The sequence below is a fragment of the Coffea eugenioides genome, chromosome 1, assembly GCF_003713205.1.
Source record: "Coffea eugenioides isolate CCC68of chromosome 1, Ceug_1.0, whole genome shotgun sequence".
In the NCBI taxonomy this organism is placed as follows: domain Eukaryota; kingdom Viridiplantae; phylum Streptophyta; class Magnoliopsida; order Gentianales; family Rubiaceae; genus Coffea; species Coffea eugenioides.
Window position 1 is genome coordinate 17,937,192 of NC_040035.1, and position 20,118 is coordinate 17,957,309.

The following is a 20,118-nucleotide window of genomic DNA, read 5'->3' on the forward strand; positions in this document are numbered from 1 at the left end:
GAACCCTTTGGTTCTCCTTAGGGGGAGGTGGGGCTGTCACAGTTGGTATCAGAGTTTAGGCTTCAGATCTCTGTGGTGTATCCTAGGCTAACGTTTAGGATGTCGGACTGTGGGACTGGTTTGAAAGTGGTAAGTGTAATATATGACTTCGTTGCTCCCAAGCGTACATCAACCGATTCTGGTACTAGCGTGCGGCCTGAGTTGTACAGTTTCTTAGTTTTGGATTCTTGTACTTGAGTATTCGATACTTTTCCTGAAGAAATGCTTGTGAATTTGGAAGGAACATGGTCTAGTATATGATGATGTGAATAGGAATCATAAGTGAATTTGAGATAAGTTGTAATGGCACAGGTTAGAGTACAGAGGATTTCATATTGTACTCGAGAATTAACCGAATGAGGACATTGAAATGATGAATGTTATCTAGAACTTGTCCAATAAGATTTTGGCTTGGGTTTTGATAGATTATGGTGGTGGCCAAAATTATTGAGAAAACTTCTGGTTTTGCATCCTTCTTCTAGTCTTCTTGTTTGACTAAAGTTTGCACCACCCAATTTGTAAGTGTTCAGATTTGAAATACTTGAACTGCCTGAGATCGACTAGGCTGAGCTCACTTGAGACTTGAACCTGTTTAGGCGAGTGTGCTCTTACGTACACTTAATGACCTGACTTGCCTGAATATATGGTATTTTATTTACGCATGAGCAAGTAGCTTGATTCGTATATGACCTGTATGTGAATTTGAATTTTGTGACTACTTGAGAATGTGAATTGCTGGGCATAGGCTAGGCGAGTGAGTTCTTATTCGTACTCGTGCTCCTTGGACTTGAAGTAATTGATCCTGCTTTTGAACTTATATGCTTTTATGTGTGGTTGTAGACCGGCTACTACTCTTCTGTAGCGGTTGAACTGAGCCTCTCTGGTGGGGCATTGCCTGTTACTCTTCTGTAGCGGTTGAACTGAGCCTCTCTGGTGGGGCATTGCCTGTTGTGTTATCAAGCACCGTCATTCTTCTGGCGAGGCATGCCTGTTATGTTATCAAGCACCACCAGGAATGAACTTTTTGAACTGAGCCTCTCTGGTGGGGCATTGCCTGTTGTGTTATCAAGCACCGCCATTCTTCTGGCGAGGCATGCCTGTTGTGTTGTCCAGCACCACCAGGGATGAAATTCCTGAGCTAAGACTCTCTGGTGAAGTATAGCCGTTGTGCTAGCTTGTTGTGTTGTCCAGCACCACCAGTGACAAATTCCTGAGACTCTCTGGTGAAGTATAGCCGTTGTGCTAGTTTGTTGTGTTGTCCAGTACCGCCAGGGGGAAATTTTCCGATTTGAGGCTACGTTATGTCCTGACTTTTCCGTTTAATTCCAACTCAGGGCTAGTTGGTTGAACCGAGCCCTTTTGCCTGTTCTCTTTGGTTACTTGTTTAGCTATCTGTTGGCTCGTTACAAAGTGAGAAGTGGGATTAGAGTGATTCGTAGTACTCGACTAACTTTCGAGGACTATTCTGATCTGATTAGTATAAGTTGGAATGTCGAGGACGACATTCTTTTAAGGGGGGAAGTTTGTGACACCCGAAAAAAGAAGAAAAGGACATTTCTGCTGAACAGTGAGGATCCGGCCAAAAAATCCGGCCAATTCTTGGCCGGATTCTTGGTCGGATTAGAAGGGGTTTTGGAAAAAAATTGGATTTCGCCACTGCCACGAATCCAGCCAGAAATTCGGCTAGAAATTCGGTCAGATCTTGGCCGGATTGTGACGTGGCACCTCGGCAGCCAACTTTGACCGGCTGTTTTTCCTTCATTCTTATCTTGGTTCTTAGCTGATATTTCTCTCATTTCTTCACCTTCTTGGCCGGCACTTTGAGGAGCAAAATAAGAGAGAAAGTTCTTCAATTTCTTGCTCAATCTTGAGTTTTAACCGTTAGTTTTGTAATCTACTCCATACAAGTGCTCACTAAGGAGGTTTAAAGCTATTGGTGGAGTTGTTTTGGAGGAGGAAGCACTAAGCTACCACTTTTCTTGAGGTTTGAAGGTATTTTGCTAAGAACTTCTTATCTACTTCAATTGATTGTTAATTGGGGGATTAGAGATGTTATATATGCTATTTTGTGGATGATTTCATGATTTTAAGTAGAGTTTGACACATTTCTGATTTATTAGTGAATTTTCTGATTTTATATGATAATTATTGGTGGGTCGTGGAATGATAGCTTGATATGGTGTCAAATGGAGCCTTTGTGTGTTAGTTGTGGTTGTTTGCGAAAAATTTCAGTTTTAGGGTTTCAAATTTGGGGCTTTCTTACGGTTGGTTATTGAGCTCTTAATTGGTTAAGATTTAAGGGTATTGTGGCCCTAATTAGGTGTGTTTTATAGTCTATGATTTGTACGTGTAATTATGATTGAATTGAGATGTGATTGATAATGTATTGTAGGATGGAAATTAAGGAAATTAAGGGGAAGTGTTGTCCAATCTTTGAGGACGTTTGATCGCTTTGAGTTTGGGTTAACTCTTGGTAGAAATGAAAGGCTTGGACTTGAACAAGGCAATGTCTGTGATGGATGGTTCCTGAGCTGTTGTTGGTGAGTGATTCCACAACTATTTCCAAAGTTACTTTTCGAACTAATTCTTGCATTGGTTACTCGATTGCATATCATTTGTGTTTGTGTGTGTGCCATGATATGATTTGGCTCCAATGAGTTCTTGGGAAGTCTTGTGCTTAGAACCAACGTCTCCACCACTGTTTATTTGGAGCACCGATGGCTCCCTAAAACTATTTGACTGTTAATTGATCTGTTTGAACGTTGGAGTTCTAAGTACGAGGATTTCACTGGCTCACAAGAGCAACAAACTTACATTTGATCACTGAGTCATGCCATCATCTAAATGCATTATTGTGAAATGTACTTGATTACTGATTTTACTGGACACTCGCTGAGCTTCTAGCTCACCCCAAAATATTTTCCCCTCCACAGGGCTCGAGACAAAGGAAGCGCGTGTAATGAGTTATTAGTGTGTCTGAAGAGATATCTCATGTATAGTTTGTTTTAGATTCATCTTGTGTAATAGTGGAGCTTGTATGAATGTTTGGAATTGGAACGAAGGTATATGTACGTTCCACGGTTGGGAATTGTATTCGCTTCGCTTGTGATATGTAATTTCATGGAATATTTGATAGAATATTTGAGATGTGCATTGTAATTTAATTGAGAACTGTAGTGAGTGAGTGAGTCCTGGCGAGAGTTGGGCAGGAGGTCCGCCGAACCCTTTGGTTCTCCTTAGGGGGAGGTGGGGCTGTCACAGTTGGTATCAGAGTTTAGGCTTCAGATCTCTGTGGTGTATCCTAGGCTAACGTTTAGGATGTCGGACTGTGGGACTGGTTTGAAAGTGGTAAGTGTAATATATGACTTGGTTGCTCCCAAGCGTACATCAACCGATTCTGGTACTAGCGTGCGGCCTGAGTTGTACAGTTTCTTAGTTTTGGATTCTTGTACTTGAGTATTCGATACTTTTCCTGAAGAAATGCTTGTGAATTTGGAAGGAACATGGTCTAGTATATGATGATGTGAATAGGAATCATAAGTGAATTTGAGATAAGTTGTAATGGCACAGGTTAGAGTACAGAGGATTTCATATTGTACTCGAGAATTAACCGAATGAGGACATTGAAATGATGAATGTTATCTAGAACTTGTCCAATAAGATTTTGGCTTGGGTTTTGATAGATTATGGTGGTGGCCAAAATTATTGAGAAAACTTCTGGTTTTGCATCCTTCTTCTAGTCTTCTTGTTTGACTAAAGTTTGCACCACCCAATTTGTAAGTGTTCAGATTTGAAATACTTGAACTGCCTGAGATCGACTAGGCTGAGCTCACTTGAGACTTGAACCTGTTTAGGCGAGTGTGCTCTTACGTACACTTAATGACCTGACTTGCCTGAATATATGGTATTTTATTTACGCATGAGCAAGTAGCTTGATTCGTATATGACCTGTATGTGAATTTGAATTTTGTGACTACTTGAGAATGTGAATTGCTGGGCATAGGCTAGGCGAGTGAGTTCTTATTCGTACTCGTGCTCCTTGGACTTGAAGTAATTGATCCTGCTTTTGAACTTATATGCTTTTATGTGTGGTTGTAGACCGGCTACTACTCTTCTGTAGCGGTTGAACTGAGCCTCTCTGGTGGGGCATTGCCTGTTACTCTTCTGTAGCGGTTGAACTGAGCCTCTCTGGTGGGGCATTGCCTGTTGTGTTATCAAGCACCGTCATTCTTCTGGCGAGGCATGCCTGTTATGTTATCAAGCACCACCAGGAATGAACTTTTTGAACTGAGCCTCTCTGGTGGGGCATTGCCTGTTGTGTTATCAAGCACCGCCATTCTTCTGGCGAGGCATGCCTGTTGTGTTGTCCAGCACCACCAGGGATGAAATTCCTGAGCTAAGACTCTCTGGTGAAGTATAGCCGTTGTGCTAGCTTGTTGTGTTGTCCAGCACCACCAGTGACAAATTCCTGAGACTCTCTGGTGAAGTATAGCCGTTGTGCTAGTTTGTTGTGTTGTCCAGTACCGCCAGGGGGAAATTTTCCGATTTGAGGCTACGTTATGTCCTGACTTTTCCGTTTAATTCCAACTCAGGGCTAGTTGGTTGAACCGAGCCCTTTTGCCTGTTCTCTTTGGTTACTTGTTTAGCTATCTGTTGGCTCGTTACAAAGTGAGAAGTGGGATTAGAGTGATTCGTAGTACTCGACTAACTTTCGAGGACTATTCTGATCTGATTAGTATAAGTTGGAATGTCGAGGACGACATTCTTTTAAGGGGGGAAGTTTGTGACACCCGAAAAAAGAAGAAAAGGACATTTCTGCTGAACAGTGAGGATCCGGCCAAAAAATCCGGCCAATTCTTGGCCGGATTCTTGGTCGGATTAGAAGGGGTTTTGGAAAAAAATTGGATTTCGCCACTGCCACGAATCCAGCCAGAAATTCGGCTAGAAATTCGGTCAGATCTTGGCCGGATTGTGACGTGGCACCTCGGCAGCCAACTTTGACCGGCTGTTTTTCCTTCATTCTTATCTTGGTTCTTAGCTGATATTTCTCTCATTTCTTCACCTTCTTGGCCGGCACTTTGAGGAGCAAAATAAGAGAGAAAGTTCTTCAATTTCTTGCTCAATCTTGAGTTTTAACCGTTAGTTTTGTAATCTACTCCATACAAGTGCTCACTAAGGAGGTTTAAAGCTATTGGTGGAGTTGTTTTGGAGGAGGAAGCACTAAGCTACCACTTTTCTTGAGGTTTGAAGGTATTTTGCTAAGAACTTCTTATCTACTTCAATTGATTGTTAATTGGGGGATTAGAGATGTTATATATGCTATTTTGTGGATGATTTCATGATTTTAAGTAGAGTTTGACACATTTCTGATTTATTAGTGAATTTTCTGATTTTATATGATAATTATTGGTGGGTCGTGGAATGATAGCTTGATATGGTGTCAAATGGAGCCTTTGTGTGTTAGTTGTGGTTGTTTGCGAAAAATTTCAGTTTTAGGGTTTCAAATTTGGGGCTTTCTTACGGTTGGTTATTGAGCTCTTAATTGGTTAAGATTTAAGGGTATTGTGGCCCTAATTAGGTGTGTTTTATAGTCTATGATTTGTACGTGTAATTATGATTGAATTGAGATGTGATTGATAATGTATTGTAGGATGGAAATTAAGGAAATTAAGGGGAAGTGTTGTCCAATCTTTGAGGACGTTTGATCGCTTTGAGTTTGGGTTAACTCTTGGTAGAAATGAAAGGCTTGGACTTGAACAAGGCAATGTCTGTGATGGATGGTTCCTGAGCTGTTGTTGGTGAGTGATTCCACAACTATTTCCAAAGTTACTTTTCGAACTAATTCTTGCATTGGTTACTCGATTGCATATCATTTGTGTTTGTGTGTGTGCCATGATATGATTTGGCTCCAATGAGTTCTTGGGAAGTCTTGTGCTTAGAACCAACGTCTCCACCACTGTTTATTTGGAGCACCGATGGCTCCCTAATACTATTTGACTGTTAATTGATCAGTTTGAGCGTTGGAGTTCTAAGTACGAGGATTTCACTGGCTCACAAGAGCAACAAACTTACATTTGATCACTGAGTCATGCCATCATCTAAATGCATTATTGTGAAATGTACTTGATTACTGATTTTACTGGACACTCGCTGAGCTTCTAGCTCACCCCAAAATATTTTCCCCTCCACAGGGCTCGAGACAAAGGAAACGCGTGTAATGAGTTATTAGTGTGTCTGAAGAGATATCTCATGTACAGTTTGTTTTAGATTCATCTTGTGTAATAGTGGAGCTTGTATGAATGTTTGGAAATGGAACGAAGGTATGTGTACGTTCCACACTTGGGAATTAGTATTCGCTTCGCTTGTGATATGTAATTTCATGGAATATTTGATATAATATTTGAGATGTGCATTGTAATTTAATTGAGGACTGTAGTGAGTGAGTGAGTCTTGGCGAGAGTTGTGCAGGGGGTCCGCCGAACCCTTTGCTTCGACTTAGGGGGAGGTGGGGCTGTCACAACCTCCACGTCCTAAAATCACATTTATAAAGTGCCATGAAATCCACTATGCCAAGTCACATTATTCCAAAAGAAAAATCAAGCTCAAAATGGTTCAACAACTCCAACTTGAAGTTGGAAGTGAAAGTAAGGACAGTTTTAAGAAACAGAATTTTTCCAGTTTTGCGCAACGCTATTTGAAAATCATATCTAAAGTTTTTCAAGTCCAAAATTTATAAACTTTGCACCTTTGGAAAATAGATTCAAAGGGGTACAATTTCTCAGAAGATACCTTTGCAAGATTCTATCAAAAAACCAGTCAAAATCCAATCTCAAGTTGCTACTTTATCCAGTAGAAAGATAGAACAGGAATGGAAATTCAGTCAACTTTGGAAAATCACAGATATTCATAGGAATTGAGAAAAATTTTAAAATTTTCATGGTTAAAAGGACTATGAGGTTAGTTTCAAACGCAACAAACGGAACTCAATTCTGACTTTTTTATTCGAAATTATAGCCAATTTTCCAAATCTACGCAAAGCTCCCTGCGAAAATTTTCAGCAAGCAAACAGTTTGGAAAATTAGGTTTTTCCCCTCTTATACCTCTTTGTTTTGACTCAAAAGCAACACACATGTGAAGATCAAAGTTTTAGCAAGTACCTTGAGCATAATATGTCAAAACTATCCCAAAATTCCAACTCAGACAAGAATTTCTAGCAACTTGTCCTTAAATTCCTTCCCTCTAACCTCAAAGTTTCAACCTTATCTTCATGGCTTCCCTCTAACCTCAAAGTTTCAACCTTATCTTCATGGCAAAATCACAATAATTCATGGCTAGCATAGCATGTGTCATACGGTATATATTCTTGGCAAGAAAAAACATCAAAATCACAAATATCTAACTTTAACCTAGGCTATGCACTTCATGAACCAAATCTGAAAAATTCTCAACATAACTTGAAAAAAATGCAAGCCTCCATAAAATCCTTTCTTTTCATCAAAATTGCATATATATAAAGCTCAAAACTAAACTAACTAGATTATGCACCAAAGCTGGAATTTTGCAACATAATTTGAAAACCATAAAAGCCTTCATATAAGTCCTTCCTTTAGCTTCTATTACCTCATGCATCAACTAAATTCAAAAATCAAGGAAGAAACTAGAAGTTCTAGCAAAGTTCACCTCTTTACCTCAAAACCCAAAGATGGCAAGCAAATCAAGAAGGTTGCAAAGCTTTCTTCCTCCAAAAACTTCACCAAGAGCTTCCCTCCAAGCTAGATTCAAGGTTTGTCGGAGTAGATTTGGGTTTTCTCTTATTTTTTTTCACTAAATAGGCAAGAATCAATGCTTTAAGTTTGTTTCTTTTCTCTCCCTTTCTCTCTCTCTAAACTCAGCCAAGACAAGAAAGAAAAAGAAGAAAAAAATGGTGAAGAACTAAAGTTTTAGTTGGATAAGAATAAGGCTTAGTCTTGGTTAAAAAGTTGTAGTGGTTCGAGAAGTGGCAAGATGAGAATTAGTCTTGGTGGTCAACATGTTGTTGTGGTGTGACAAATGGCAAGATAAGGATTAGTCTTGGTCAAAGGTCTTGGTCAAGGTTTCATGGATAAGTGACAAGTGGCAAGGTAAGATTTCATTCCTATCTCTTTGTCTCTCTTGTGTTTCTTATAGCCAATTTATCTTGTGTTCTTCTAATACACTCTTAACACTTTTAATCGCATAATTCCTCTAACACCACAATTGTTCTCGTTCACCAAACATAACGCACACATCGCACTTGTCAGTCACACTAATATAATACACTATGAAACTCGACATGAACCAAGTTAAATAAGAAAATAGGTAAAACCCATGATTAAACCAGTAAAGCAACCAAGAATTCAAAGCAAGTAAGTTCAAATAAGAGTTATAAAGACAAGTAGAATTTCAAGGTCTCACAGACCCATTTTGTGGAACAAAGACTATGCAAATTTTTACAAAAAAAAAAAATGGACTCTTTTAAATGAACAAGTAGTATCATTAGTGCAACCTCCACTTCAAACCTTAAAAATTTAAATTTCTTTTCAAAATTTTGCCAAATTTGTGCTCCATTATTTCAAAGATGACAGAAAAATCCACCAGCACAGTCTAATCAACATACTCATATAGTTCACATCTTATTTAGGAAAGATGACAGAAAAAAGTTAGATCACTATCATGTTTAGGAATTTCTCATCCATCCGCATTCATGATAGTAGAAATGGATACCTCTAAAACAAAAATCTCAAGGTCAATAGAACAATTAGTTAGGTTTCATTCAGGAGTCTGGCTTAGACCCCAAAGAGCTATTCTACTATTAAAAAAGAAATTTTATCAATAGTATTTTATATTTTAAAATTTCAAGATGATTTATACAATAAAATATTCCTTTTGAGAATTGATTGTAAATCTGCAAAAGAAGTTTTTCAAAAAGATGTGCAAAATATTATTTCAAAATAAATTTCTATCATATGGCAAGCTATTTTATCAGTATTTGATTTTGAAATTGAATTCATCGAATGAGAAAATAATTCACTTCCTGGTTTTCTAACAAAACAATTTTTGACAGGGAAAAATGAGCGTTTCAAAACACAATAAAGATAAAGAAAGAATTCCAAGAATTCAATCCGCCTAAGACTATGAATTCAATACCAGTTTCAAACCAATTTTAAGCTTTTCAAGGTTTTCCTCCACTTCCATGTTCTCAAACTCTTTCATTTTCAAAACCGCCTCAGAAACAATCCCAATCTCAAAATTTTTCTTCAGCAACTACTTCTTGTTTCACAAAATCATCCACTCAACAACATATTGTTCTTACTAAATTCAATGAAATCCCAGAACTACACAACCTAAAACACCTTATTCAAAGGATATATCTAGAAGGATGTCAATGGTGTCTTGATGATTCTACAAAACTCAAAAGTGCTATGAACTCATTCTTCTTGACTCTGAATCTGTGAACATTTTTTATAAACCAGACAATAGAAATCCAAGCCAAATAGTCTTTTCAAAATGCATAATTAAGGAGGTTTGTAAGCCTATTGAATGGGCTTCTCTTTATTCCAAAAAGAAATCTTCTAGCCGATTCATTTTAGATGAATATACATATCAGAATTACAAAATGGCTTGGTATAGAGCGTTTCTGTTTCAGCCATTTGATCAAAAGTGAAAACCAAGAATGATTCTGATCAAATGGCCGAAATAGAAAGGCTCTGTACCAAGCCATTTTGTAATCCTGATATGTATATCCATTTGGAATAACTCGAACAAAAAATTTCTTTTTGGAATAAAGAGAAGCCTATTCATTAGGCTTACAAACCTTCTTAATTATACATTTTGAAAAGGCTATATGGTTTAGATTTCTATTGTCCAATCTATAAAGAATTTCCATAGATTCAGCGTCAAGAAAAAAGAGTTCATAGTACTTTTGAGCTTTTGTAGAATCATCAGGGCACCATTGACGTCCTTATGGATATATTCTTTGAATAATGTATTTCAGGGTGTTTAATTCTGGAGTTCCATTGAATTTAGGAAGAACAATATGTTGAGTGGATGATTTTGGGAAATAAGAAGTATTTGCTAAAGAAATGCTAAAACAAAGATTAAAGAGATTCAACTCATGAATTGTTTATAAAATATATTCCATGAAATGTAATTTTGACATCCACACTTTGGTTGCTTGGTTGATTAAGTGGATTTGTTCCAGGGTTGATAAAATGCCAGATTATGTTAAAGAATTGTGATAAATAGTATTAACCCATCTAGATTACATTAAGAACGATGGACATCCTCCAATCTTGATGTCAAATTATGATTACTCTGATTTATTAGTTCCCATGACCTTGTGAATGTTAAAATTTCAACATCTGATGTCCATTGTTGTTTCTTATTTAAGTTTCAATATATATTTTTTTAACATGCAACAATGGATCCATTTTAATTTTGAATGCACGTCAAGACATGCTTTACTATTAATTTTCATAATTTTATTCTTTTCCTTTTTCCTTTCTCCCTAAGAATGTCTACTCTTCATCTTCCATTGTAAACAGGTACTTTTGTATGTGATACAAGCTCTCTTTTCCTTTTTTATTTTTTTTAATGTGATTTATACAATCTTCTCTCTTCCCCTTCTTCCACTTGCTTAAATTAAACCAAAATAATGTACAAACATTTTCAAACTCTCCCACTCCCAAACTTTCTATATTCCTTGTCCGTACCTCTGCCTCTGGGTTAGAGACAATCTTGAGAGAAATAAATCAAGATTCAAAACACATGATTCTTTCTTAAATTCCAAAAGACATTTCCTAAAACAATGAAAAGATACCCAAAAAGCTTCACAAGAAAGCATCATGTCCACATCGTTGAGACCAAATAAGGAACAAGACAAAAGGATCTAACTTTTATCTAGTCATCATATTAATGTTCAGAAAATTTCACAAAATAAACAAAATTTTTTCCCACCCTATTCAAACAAATTTTAGCTTCCATCACCGCAGGCAGCTCTAGTTTTTCATAACACCTTCTTTTGAACCTCCTAATGCGGACAGCCAATAGAAGAGAGGAAACAAATAGCAAATCAGAGATGAGCTCGTGTCGGTGATGCATTCACGATTTAAAATCACATGGCAAAATCATACGCATCTTTCCCGGTTTCATTTGAAGGATAAAGATTGAGATGTCGGATGAAATTTTGATGAAAAAAAATTACATCCCGCTAAAGCAAACAAACATTGGTCTGTGTTCAAATATTCTCTTTTACTGGAATGGAGGGAGAGAGAAGACAATTGGAACAACAAACATTTCGCCAAGCCAGTGACACAAGGGGCAAGAGTATATGAAAATCTATACACCACATGAATTTGCAGATTTGTAAAGCGACAAGCACATAATACATTCTCTCGATCAAGGATTTGTAGACATGCTTTTTGTGCGTTTTAGTACATGTTTGTTTTTTCCATCCCCAAGGGAAAGAGTAAAATCCCGTTCAGAGAAGATGTACAAGCAAGCTACAAAATTTGGGAGAGCAAATAGCAAATCTGATCCTTCCCGCCTTAATGGCCATCAAATTATAGCATGTGAGAGAGAGAGAGAGAGAGACTTCATATTCACAGCCATCCAAGTGGCTGTGTGATCAAATCAACAAAATGGCATTTGCGGTCCCAACCACAGAATAGCAATTAACCACCTAGAAGAAAACAATAGCGCAATTATTTCCACCAGAAAGGAAATACTCTAATGAAAAACAGGGAAAAATAATCATGCTTTCAAGCCAACTCTCCTCAGTGTATCGTGCATGGAAAACATTGTTAGAAATTATTAGAGCACACACAGATGGACAGCTATACCAGAGCAGGATTTTTGGAGCCTCAAAGCCAACCAACAATTGAATCACAACCCGAAAGAAAAAGCCACCCACGAATTGACCAAATGCTTCCAAACTGCAAACAGAAACGGAAAAAAAAAAAAAAAAAGAGTTAACTGTAGCATAAGGACAAAAAATGAATTAGGATGGAGCAAGAAATGCAACGAGTGAGACACAAAAGAAGAGGCATATACATCCAAGTCAAACCCGGATAAAGATTGGAGAACACTTCAACTGAACTTAAACATCCAAGTCGGAACACTGTACATGAGTCAGTAGATCATTAAAAGTGCGAACTATACATTCAATTCATGTTTCCCCCTCTTCTTCGTTGGGAATCACTACTATAGTATAGGCAGCAAATAAAGACTAATAATACCACACAGCAGATCTAAATTCAAGAAATTGAACGATAAGCCAGCCAAACTCCTTTCAATATCAGGATAGAGTCACAAAGTCCAAAGTCTAAAGAATATCTGGATTATAACCAACCAGGAATTGTAATGTGGCATGTCCGAAGCGAAGACTACATATCACTAGCCATGTCCGAGTACTCTTCAACAAGCTGTTGTAAACCATCTTTACTTTCAGATGCTCCCTGATTTGTACAAGGTTGAGGTCCACTAGCTTCAGTATATGCGACAACAGTTTTGTCCAGTTCAGCTCTACTGGTCCCTTGTACAGCAGCTACAGATTCTCTACCACATCCATTCTCAGAATTCTCCACAAAAACTTCAGCAGGTGTAACATCTTGGCTAGCCATTACTGAGGACAAAGAAGCTTCTTCCCCGATGCTCTGTCTGGAATCAACTATTTTGTCCAACAAACTAGCAGAACTATCTTCACTTTCAGAGGCTTCCCCATAAGTGTGAGGTTGAGTTTCACTAGTTTCAGCATCTGCAACAACAGTTTTGTCCAGTTGAGTCCTTCCACTTCCTTGTACTCCAGCTACAAAATCTCCTCCAGATCCGATCTCAGACTTCTCCGCAAGAAATTCAGCAGGCGTAGCATCCTGACTAGCTATTTCCAACGATGAGGATGCCTCGTCCTCACTGCTCTGTCTGGAATTAACCCTGTTCTCCAACAAATTAGCAGAACCATCTTTATTTTCAGGTGCTCCAGCATCCATACAAGGTTGAGGTTCACTAGCTTCAGCATCTGTAACTACTACTTTGACCAGTTCAGCCCTTTTGCTGCCTTTTACTTCATCATCATCATCTCTTCCAGATCCTACCTCAGACTTGTCTGCAAGAGTTTCAGCAGGTGTAACATCTTCACTAGCTATTTCCATGGATGGAGGTGCCTGAGGTGCTTCTTCCTCAATGTTCTGTCTGAAACCAGCCATGTTCTCCATATTAGTAGAAGCATCTTTACTTTCAGTTGTCCCTAAGTTCACATAAGGTTTAGGTTCACTAGCTTCAGCAGCAGCAACCAGAGTGTCATCCATTTCAGCATTTTCGCTCCCATGTGCTTCAGCTACAAAATTTCTACCAGATCCAATCTCGGACTTCTCAGCCACTTCAGCAGGTGTGACATCTTGACTAGCTATTTCCAAGGGCAGAGATGCTTCTTCCTCAGCACTCTGTATGGAATCAACCATATTCTCCAGCAAATTAGTAGCAGACTTGGTATCAATTTCACAACACTCGGCTGCTGCAATGGAAGATGCGCTTAAATCAGGGACACTTCCATCTTCTACCATTTCGATATCTTTGTCAGATTGCTCGTCGCAGTTCTTTTTCGGAGGCTGAACAACTAAACCTTCTGTCTCAAGCACTAAAATGGTTGATGGTGTTGTTTCCTCCAAATTTTGCACTCTAGTTGCCTCAAGTGTTGAAACAGAAACATTTTCTAGAATGTGGTCAGTGGCTGCAAGTATCTCAGAATCAGCTCGTTTAGAATCATCTTCACCCACAGCCATCTCTGGTAGAGCATCAATCAAATTAACACTCTTCATACAGGATACACTGACCTCTTTACTAATATTAATTGGAATGATTTCTTCAAAATGTTGCAAGTCTGCCTCATTTTCAGATTGCTCATTATTACCATTAAGTCTGTTTGTCTCGAGCACTAAACAAGTTGAGGATGTCATTTCCTCCAAAGTTTGAGCACCACTTACCATAGCAGTTGTAGCAGAGTCCTTTTCTAGTATGCTGTCTTGGCTTTCATGTTTTCCTGAATCATCTGTTCTAGAATCACAATCAACCTCAGCCATCTCAGGCAGATCATCCTTCAAGTTGCTAGTCTGCACGGTAAATTCAGTAACTTCTCTATCAATATCCTTCACAGGCTTTTCTTCGATAATTTTGGAGTCAACCAAATTTTCAGATTTTCCTTCATTGGGACTATGACTGGTGACATTTATTTCAGCATTTGAAACAACCCTCTCTTCTATGCCCTTAAAGGTCTCAAATGCAAGGCTTGCATCTGGTTCAACCTCCATATTCCTGGTCTCTAGCACTTCAGTTGCATAATCTTCACTAGCTTGAAAATCAGACTTCTCTTCAGTTGTTCCATCACAAGTAATTGAAGATTTTTTCACCTCAAAATCCTCTCTTAGCTCAGTAACAATCATTGATGATGATTTACTAACAAAATCACCGCTATCAGGTGCTGGAACAAAAGCCTCAGTTATAGTTGTTCCAACCTGTCCCACCTGAAATTGATCATCAGCCTGTTTCACACATTCTTCATTTGGAAGATCAGCTACCACTTCTTCAATTTCAAGAGATGAACGGGTGGAGGATGTATTTTGAACCAAAGATTGGTTATTTGCTATGCCATACATTGAAACAGGAGCATTGGCACTCTCCACAAAACAGCCTCTGCTTTGAAGCCCTTCAGCATCTGCTTTCCCAGGACAAGCTTCAACCTCTGACACTTCAGGCTTAGGAACAACAGACTCCATTACAGAAGAATCTTTACTCCCCCGTCCATTAGCATCCTCTTCTGTGGCCTGATTCCTAGTTTCTTTTACAGTAGTATCTAATACCGGAGCCACTTCTGAAGCTCTCAGAGTTTGAGATGAAGTTTCCAGTGTCATGGTCAACTCATTCTTTAATACAGAAACCTCAACCAAACCAGTAGCTTTCCTCTTAAGGTCATTTCCATCTTCCTTTTGACATGTGTCCTGTGAGTTTTCTGGAGCTTGATCCACAACAGAAACCACATTCTCAATAGAAGATACAACTGAAATCGAATCCTGACACGGAACAGTGTCTTGCTTCTCATACTGATCTGTGGCAATTTTATCACAATGAGATATCTCTGTCAAAGCCCCAGAATCAGAAGCAGCTATTGCCTCGTTCAACAAATCTGAGGTTTGGGGTCCATCAAAAGCAGAATCCTTTTGCTTGATTTCCCCAGCACGAGTCAACTCATGCTTGAACAAGACGACCTCATCCAAACCAGAACCTTTGCTCTCTGGATCATTTCCATCTACATTTTGACATATATCCTGTGACTTATTTTGAGCATTATCCAGTACAGAAGCCACATTCTCAGCAGAAAATAAAACTGAAACAGAATCCTGACTCAGAAGATTGTCTTGCTTCTTGTTCTCTTCGGGGAATGTTTTCTTAGAATGAATCTCAGATATATCCTCCAAAATCTCAGAATCAGGAGCAGTTGTTCCCTCTTCCAATAAATCTGAGGTTTGAGATCTGTCAACAGAGCCCTTTTGCTCAACTTCTCCATCACTAAGCTTTCCACTTGGATTTTCAAACATAACAACTGCACCACTTGAACCCATCGATGCAAAAGTTGGTACAGTTGCACAAGTCTTACCATCACACCTTTGATCATTCAGTGTCAAAAGGTCTGAATCACTTGACATCAGCAAAAGTGGGTTGTCTGCACCTTTGTCAGAGTAAATTGTATTCTCAGTCAATCCAGGGTCTGAAACAACGGAATCATCCAGAAACTTACTTTTTGCACGCTCCTTACCTGATTGATTTTCAGGATTGCACACACTAGAGCTTGAGGCTACAACAATCGGTTCAACCACCACCAAAGAATGTGAATTTTCTTGCAAGAGAATTTTCGCATCCACCTCAGGCTTTAAGGCAAGAAAATCATTTACACCTGCCTCCTTGATTTCTTCTTTTTTAGTTTCAAGTTCTGCACAGAAATCATCAGACTTTTTCAAAGCAACGTTTTTATCTCGAGCTGCATTTTCCTTTGTTGGCGGAGCTGACACACAGCCTGGATCTGGAAAAGAATCTTTTGCAACCTGTTCCTCAGTTTTAGCTTGATCAACAGATCTGTGCAACAGACCAGAAACTGGGGTGACTGAAGCTGAAATAGTTGGATGTAGATCCAAAAAGGAGCTCTCCACCTCTTCCATCTCATACCCAACTTCCTTCCCACGTTCACTGCGACATCTATCACCTGCACTCTCAATTATGGGAACTGACCCAGAAAGTATAGCAGTAGTATCTGACTGAATATCAGTGTCTTTCTGAGCTTCAGTTCCCTGATTATCCTGGAACTCAACATCTAAGGGATCTGCAATGTTTCGAGGTGAATCTGATTCCACAACATTATCCACTATGGGAGAATCATTCTTTTGCAAACTTGCATTAACTTGTACAACAGCAGGATCTAAGACACTTTGACATGCATCCGTTTGACCAGTATTTGTTTGCCCCTCAGCTTCTCTCTCCTGCCCCCGTCCCCTGGAAGGATCTGCAATGAACTGAGATGCATGAGACTCAACATCACAAGCTGATGTATCAGTTCTGTTCTCCTCTTCCATCTCATCCTCAACTTCCTTCCTATGTTCACAGCAACACCTATCATCTGCACTCTCAATTATGGGAACTGATCCAGAAAGTATAGCAGCAGTTTCCAATTGAATATCAATGTCCTTCTGAGCTTCTGTTCCCTGATTATCCTGGACCTCAACAGCTGGGGAATATGCAATATTTTGAGATGAATCCAATTCCACAACATTATCCACTATGGGAGCATCATTCTTTTGCACACTAGTATTAACTTGTACTCCAGCAGGATCTAAAAAACTTTGAGATGCAACCATTTGACCGGTATTTGCTTGCCCCTCGGCTTCACTCTCCTGCCTGTGTCCCCTGGAAGGATCTGCAATGAACTGAGATGCATCAGCCTCAACATCACAAGCTGATTTATCGGTTCTGTTATCCTCCGCCTCACTAGCTTGGGCTGGGGTACCATCTTCTCTGCTCTGACATGGATCAGACAGTATAATGTTCATCTCTTTCTCAGCTGTATTCCCCTGTTTATACTGGCTTATGCTTGCGACTGAAGAATCCCCAAATCCAGTAGATAAATCCAATTGGATATCTTTAAGTCTCCTACCTTCACTTTCTGTCTCATCTTTACCTTCTTTAATCGTGGGAGGATCAGTAAATACCCTGGATGCATCAGAGTTGCCGCTGTTTATTAGTCTCACTTCACTTTCTGGTTTACCATCACAAACTTGACCCATAGGAAGATACTTCATGTTTTGAGATGCATTTGACAGTATAGAATTGGTTTTATCTTGAGTTTGATTCTCATGATCTTTATTCATTTCATCGGAAGAAGGTTCTGCACTGCCTTGAGATGCAACTGTTTGAACAATATTAACTGGTTTCAAAACTCCATTATCCTGCTTATTATCAACAAGGGGTCCAACAGAATCCACAAAGTTTTTAGATGCATCTAACTGGGTAATGTCCGTTGGTTTTTGAGCTCCATTTTCTGGCCTAGTATCAAATTTTCCAATCACAGAATCAGTAATACTTTGGGAAGGAACCGAGACATTTGCCTGTTTCAAACCATCATGCTCCTGCTTATTTCTCGTGGTGGGCCTCCTCCCAACAGACACCCTGGATTTTTTTTCAGGAGGTTCAACTGATCTTGGATCCTGATCAATTGATACTTCAAAAGAAACAGGTGTTTGAAGATTCTGTCTCTTTCCTCTGCGTCTAGGTGCCTCTGCTCCACTTTGAGCCTTGCAGCCTCGTCCTCTGCCTCGCGCTGGTGCAGGATGGGCAAGGGCAGTAGACTGTGAACCAGAAATAACAGAAGGAAAAGGAGGAGCTGGGACTGGATTAACAGCAAGAGCAGTCCTTGCAAGGGGATCTTGTTGAGTAACACCAGCAGTGACCAAAGAACTAGGAAAAGCATCAGTAGGTATACTTGAGGAATTTGGAGCAGCCATAACCAAAGAGCAGGGAAAAGCATCAGAAACTGGCATTGTTGAGTTCAAAACAGACACTTCTTGAGATCCCAAGTCTGATTTGCTCATCGCAGAAGATGACAGAAGAGGAACATGTGAAACCAGAGTCCGTTTTTCAGTATTGTGTACCGCATTTGAAGGTTGAGATGCAGGATCAGGATTACAGGCTCTCAAAGAGCTTGAAGCTCCTTCTACCAGGGTCTCAAACTCAGGCTTGCTTATTGCTGTCAGTGTTGGAGAAGGAACAACTACAGTATTCAGTCTCTTACCTCTACGTCTTGGGGCTTCTCCAGCAGATTGTGCCTTACGACCTCGGCCCCTTCCTTGTACAGGTGTGGAAGGGCACGGAAGAGTAGTAGGCGGAACTGCAGGAGTAACAGGAGGTAGAGAAACTGACTGCACTCCAGGATCACTTCCCACGACAATTTGCTGGACAGTCACAGTGAAGCTGTTCTCAGGAGCCAAATCTTGCAAACCTTCAGAAAGAGAAACCACCTGAGAGCAGGAGACATTTTCCGTCTTGGGCATAGCATTCATTGGTTGTACTCCAGAAGATGCTAGAAGAGCCCCTGGAGAGGGCAATAATTCCGTAGTAGTTGGTGTTCTTCTTGGCCTACCACGTCCGCGTTTAGATGGTGGAGTTACCTCTTTGCTTGGTTCTGCCGCTGGCTGAACAATAGGGTTCAGTGGTTGCTGTGGCATCTGTGCCTGTGTTTCACCAGTCAACATGACACAGTCACTAATAACGGCTGACAATTTCTTTTCTATGATCTCCTCCTTCACTTGAGGGGATCCTGGTGAATCAGCTTGGCACATTTTTTCAAATTCTTCCTCAGTCCATTGCTCTTCATAGGATCGTACCTAATTACAAAACGCACCAACAATTATTAACAGCAAGGGAATTTCAATAATACTTGGCTACCAAAGCACTAATCACTAATATCCAACTAATAAATTCATTTTGTTCCCACAAGACTTGAATACCAAAGCACTATTCAGCAATATCCAACTGATAAATTCATTTTGTCCCATAATACTTGAATACCAAAGCACTATGCAGCAATATCCAACTCATAAGATCATTTTGTTCCCTTACTGCAAATAAGCTTCTCCTATTTCTTTACTAGAAAATGAACAATGCATGCCCATCAATCAATGTTATGCGAGTTTTGAGTTTTTGCTTGCCTAATAACTGGTGATTTAAAATCTATATGGTTTACCCCCACTTTAAATAACTCCAAATAGACACATCATTACTAATATCTTTTATTTGTTATCCAAACAGACACCACCAAAGTGAAACACAAACATGACAGTTGGGGCAAACTGACTATATCCATCCATCCTACAGAATGAAAAGGATAGCACCATTGTGTCTGGTGGTCTCTCTGCCTTTTAGCTCCCATCGAAACTACCAACTCCATAACTGCCCTTGTATTTTGTTGCTAATTAACCAGTACTCTCTCTCCATCCCACAAAACGTTTCATTATTTCCTTTTTGGTTTGTACCAAAATTATCATCCCTTACCTAAAATGGAAAAGAACACTTTTATCACTTTCCACTCTATACCCTTTATACATAACCACATACTTTATTTTTTGGTGGGTCACTAAGAGGGCCCCAAAAGTTTACTTTCCAAGAAAAATAAAGCATTTGATGGCATGTTACTAGCACATTAGAAGGAAACAACACTCTGCATGATAAGTCCACAGGCCTCAACATTTCTATATTTCCGGTCCATCATGTTTATGTTATCTTCAGGTCTACATATAATGACGCAACCGTATAATACATACAGGATGAAGCTTAAACAGGGGCAAAATTGAAACATAGAGCACAATCATCACACATCTTTCCATTAGTAAAAAAATAAGGTGGATTCACAAAATGCAATTGAAATTTCAGGACTGAGGGAGAAGCAGAACTATACATTAGCTAGTAGCTTAATAGAATGTGATACCATTTTCTCACTACCATTTCAAGGATGTATACTTGAACGCA

The 20,118-nt window shown here is 39.3% G+C and overlaps 1 protein-coding gene across 6 annotated transcripts in view; it reads right to left on the reverse strand.

Annotated features, from left to right (window-relative positions):
* Positions 1–11,290: 11,290 nt before the first annotated feature.
* LOC113761363 (chromatin structure-remodeling complex protein SYD) overlaps positions 11,291–20,118 on the reverse strand; it is a 30,989-nt gene continuing 22,161 nt past the window's right edge. For 5 of the 6 annotated variants that reach the window (XR_003467133.1, XR_003467132.1, XR_003467134.1 and 2 more), the window contains exons 32-34: positions 12,407–18,977; positions 11,898–11,990; positions 11,291–11,737 (exon numbers count right to left, since the gene is read on the reverse strand). Coding sequence is in view for 1 of the 6 variants with exons in the window: in XM_027304332.1 (XP_027160133.1) it covers positions 12,441–18,977 (6,537 nt within the window). In the remaining 5 variants the exon portion in view is untranslated. Of the gene's footprint in view, positions 11,991–12,406; positions 18,978–20,118 lie in introns of all 6 variants that reach the window. The other variant, XM_027304332.1, reaches the window with a different exon arrangement.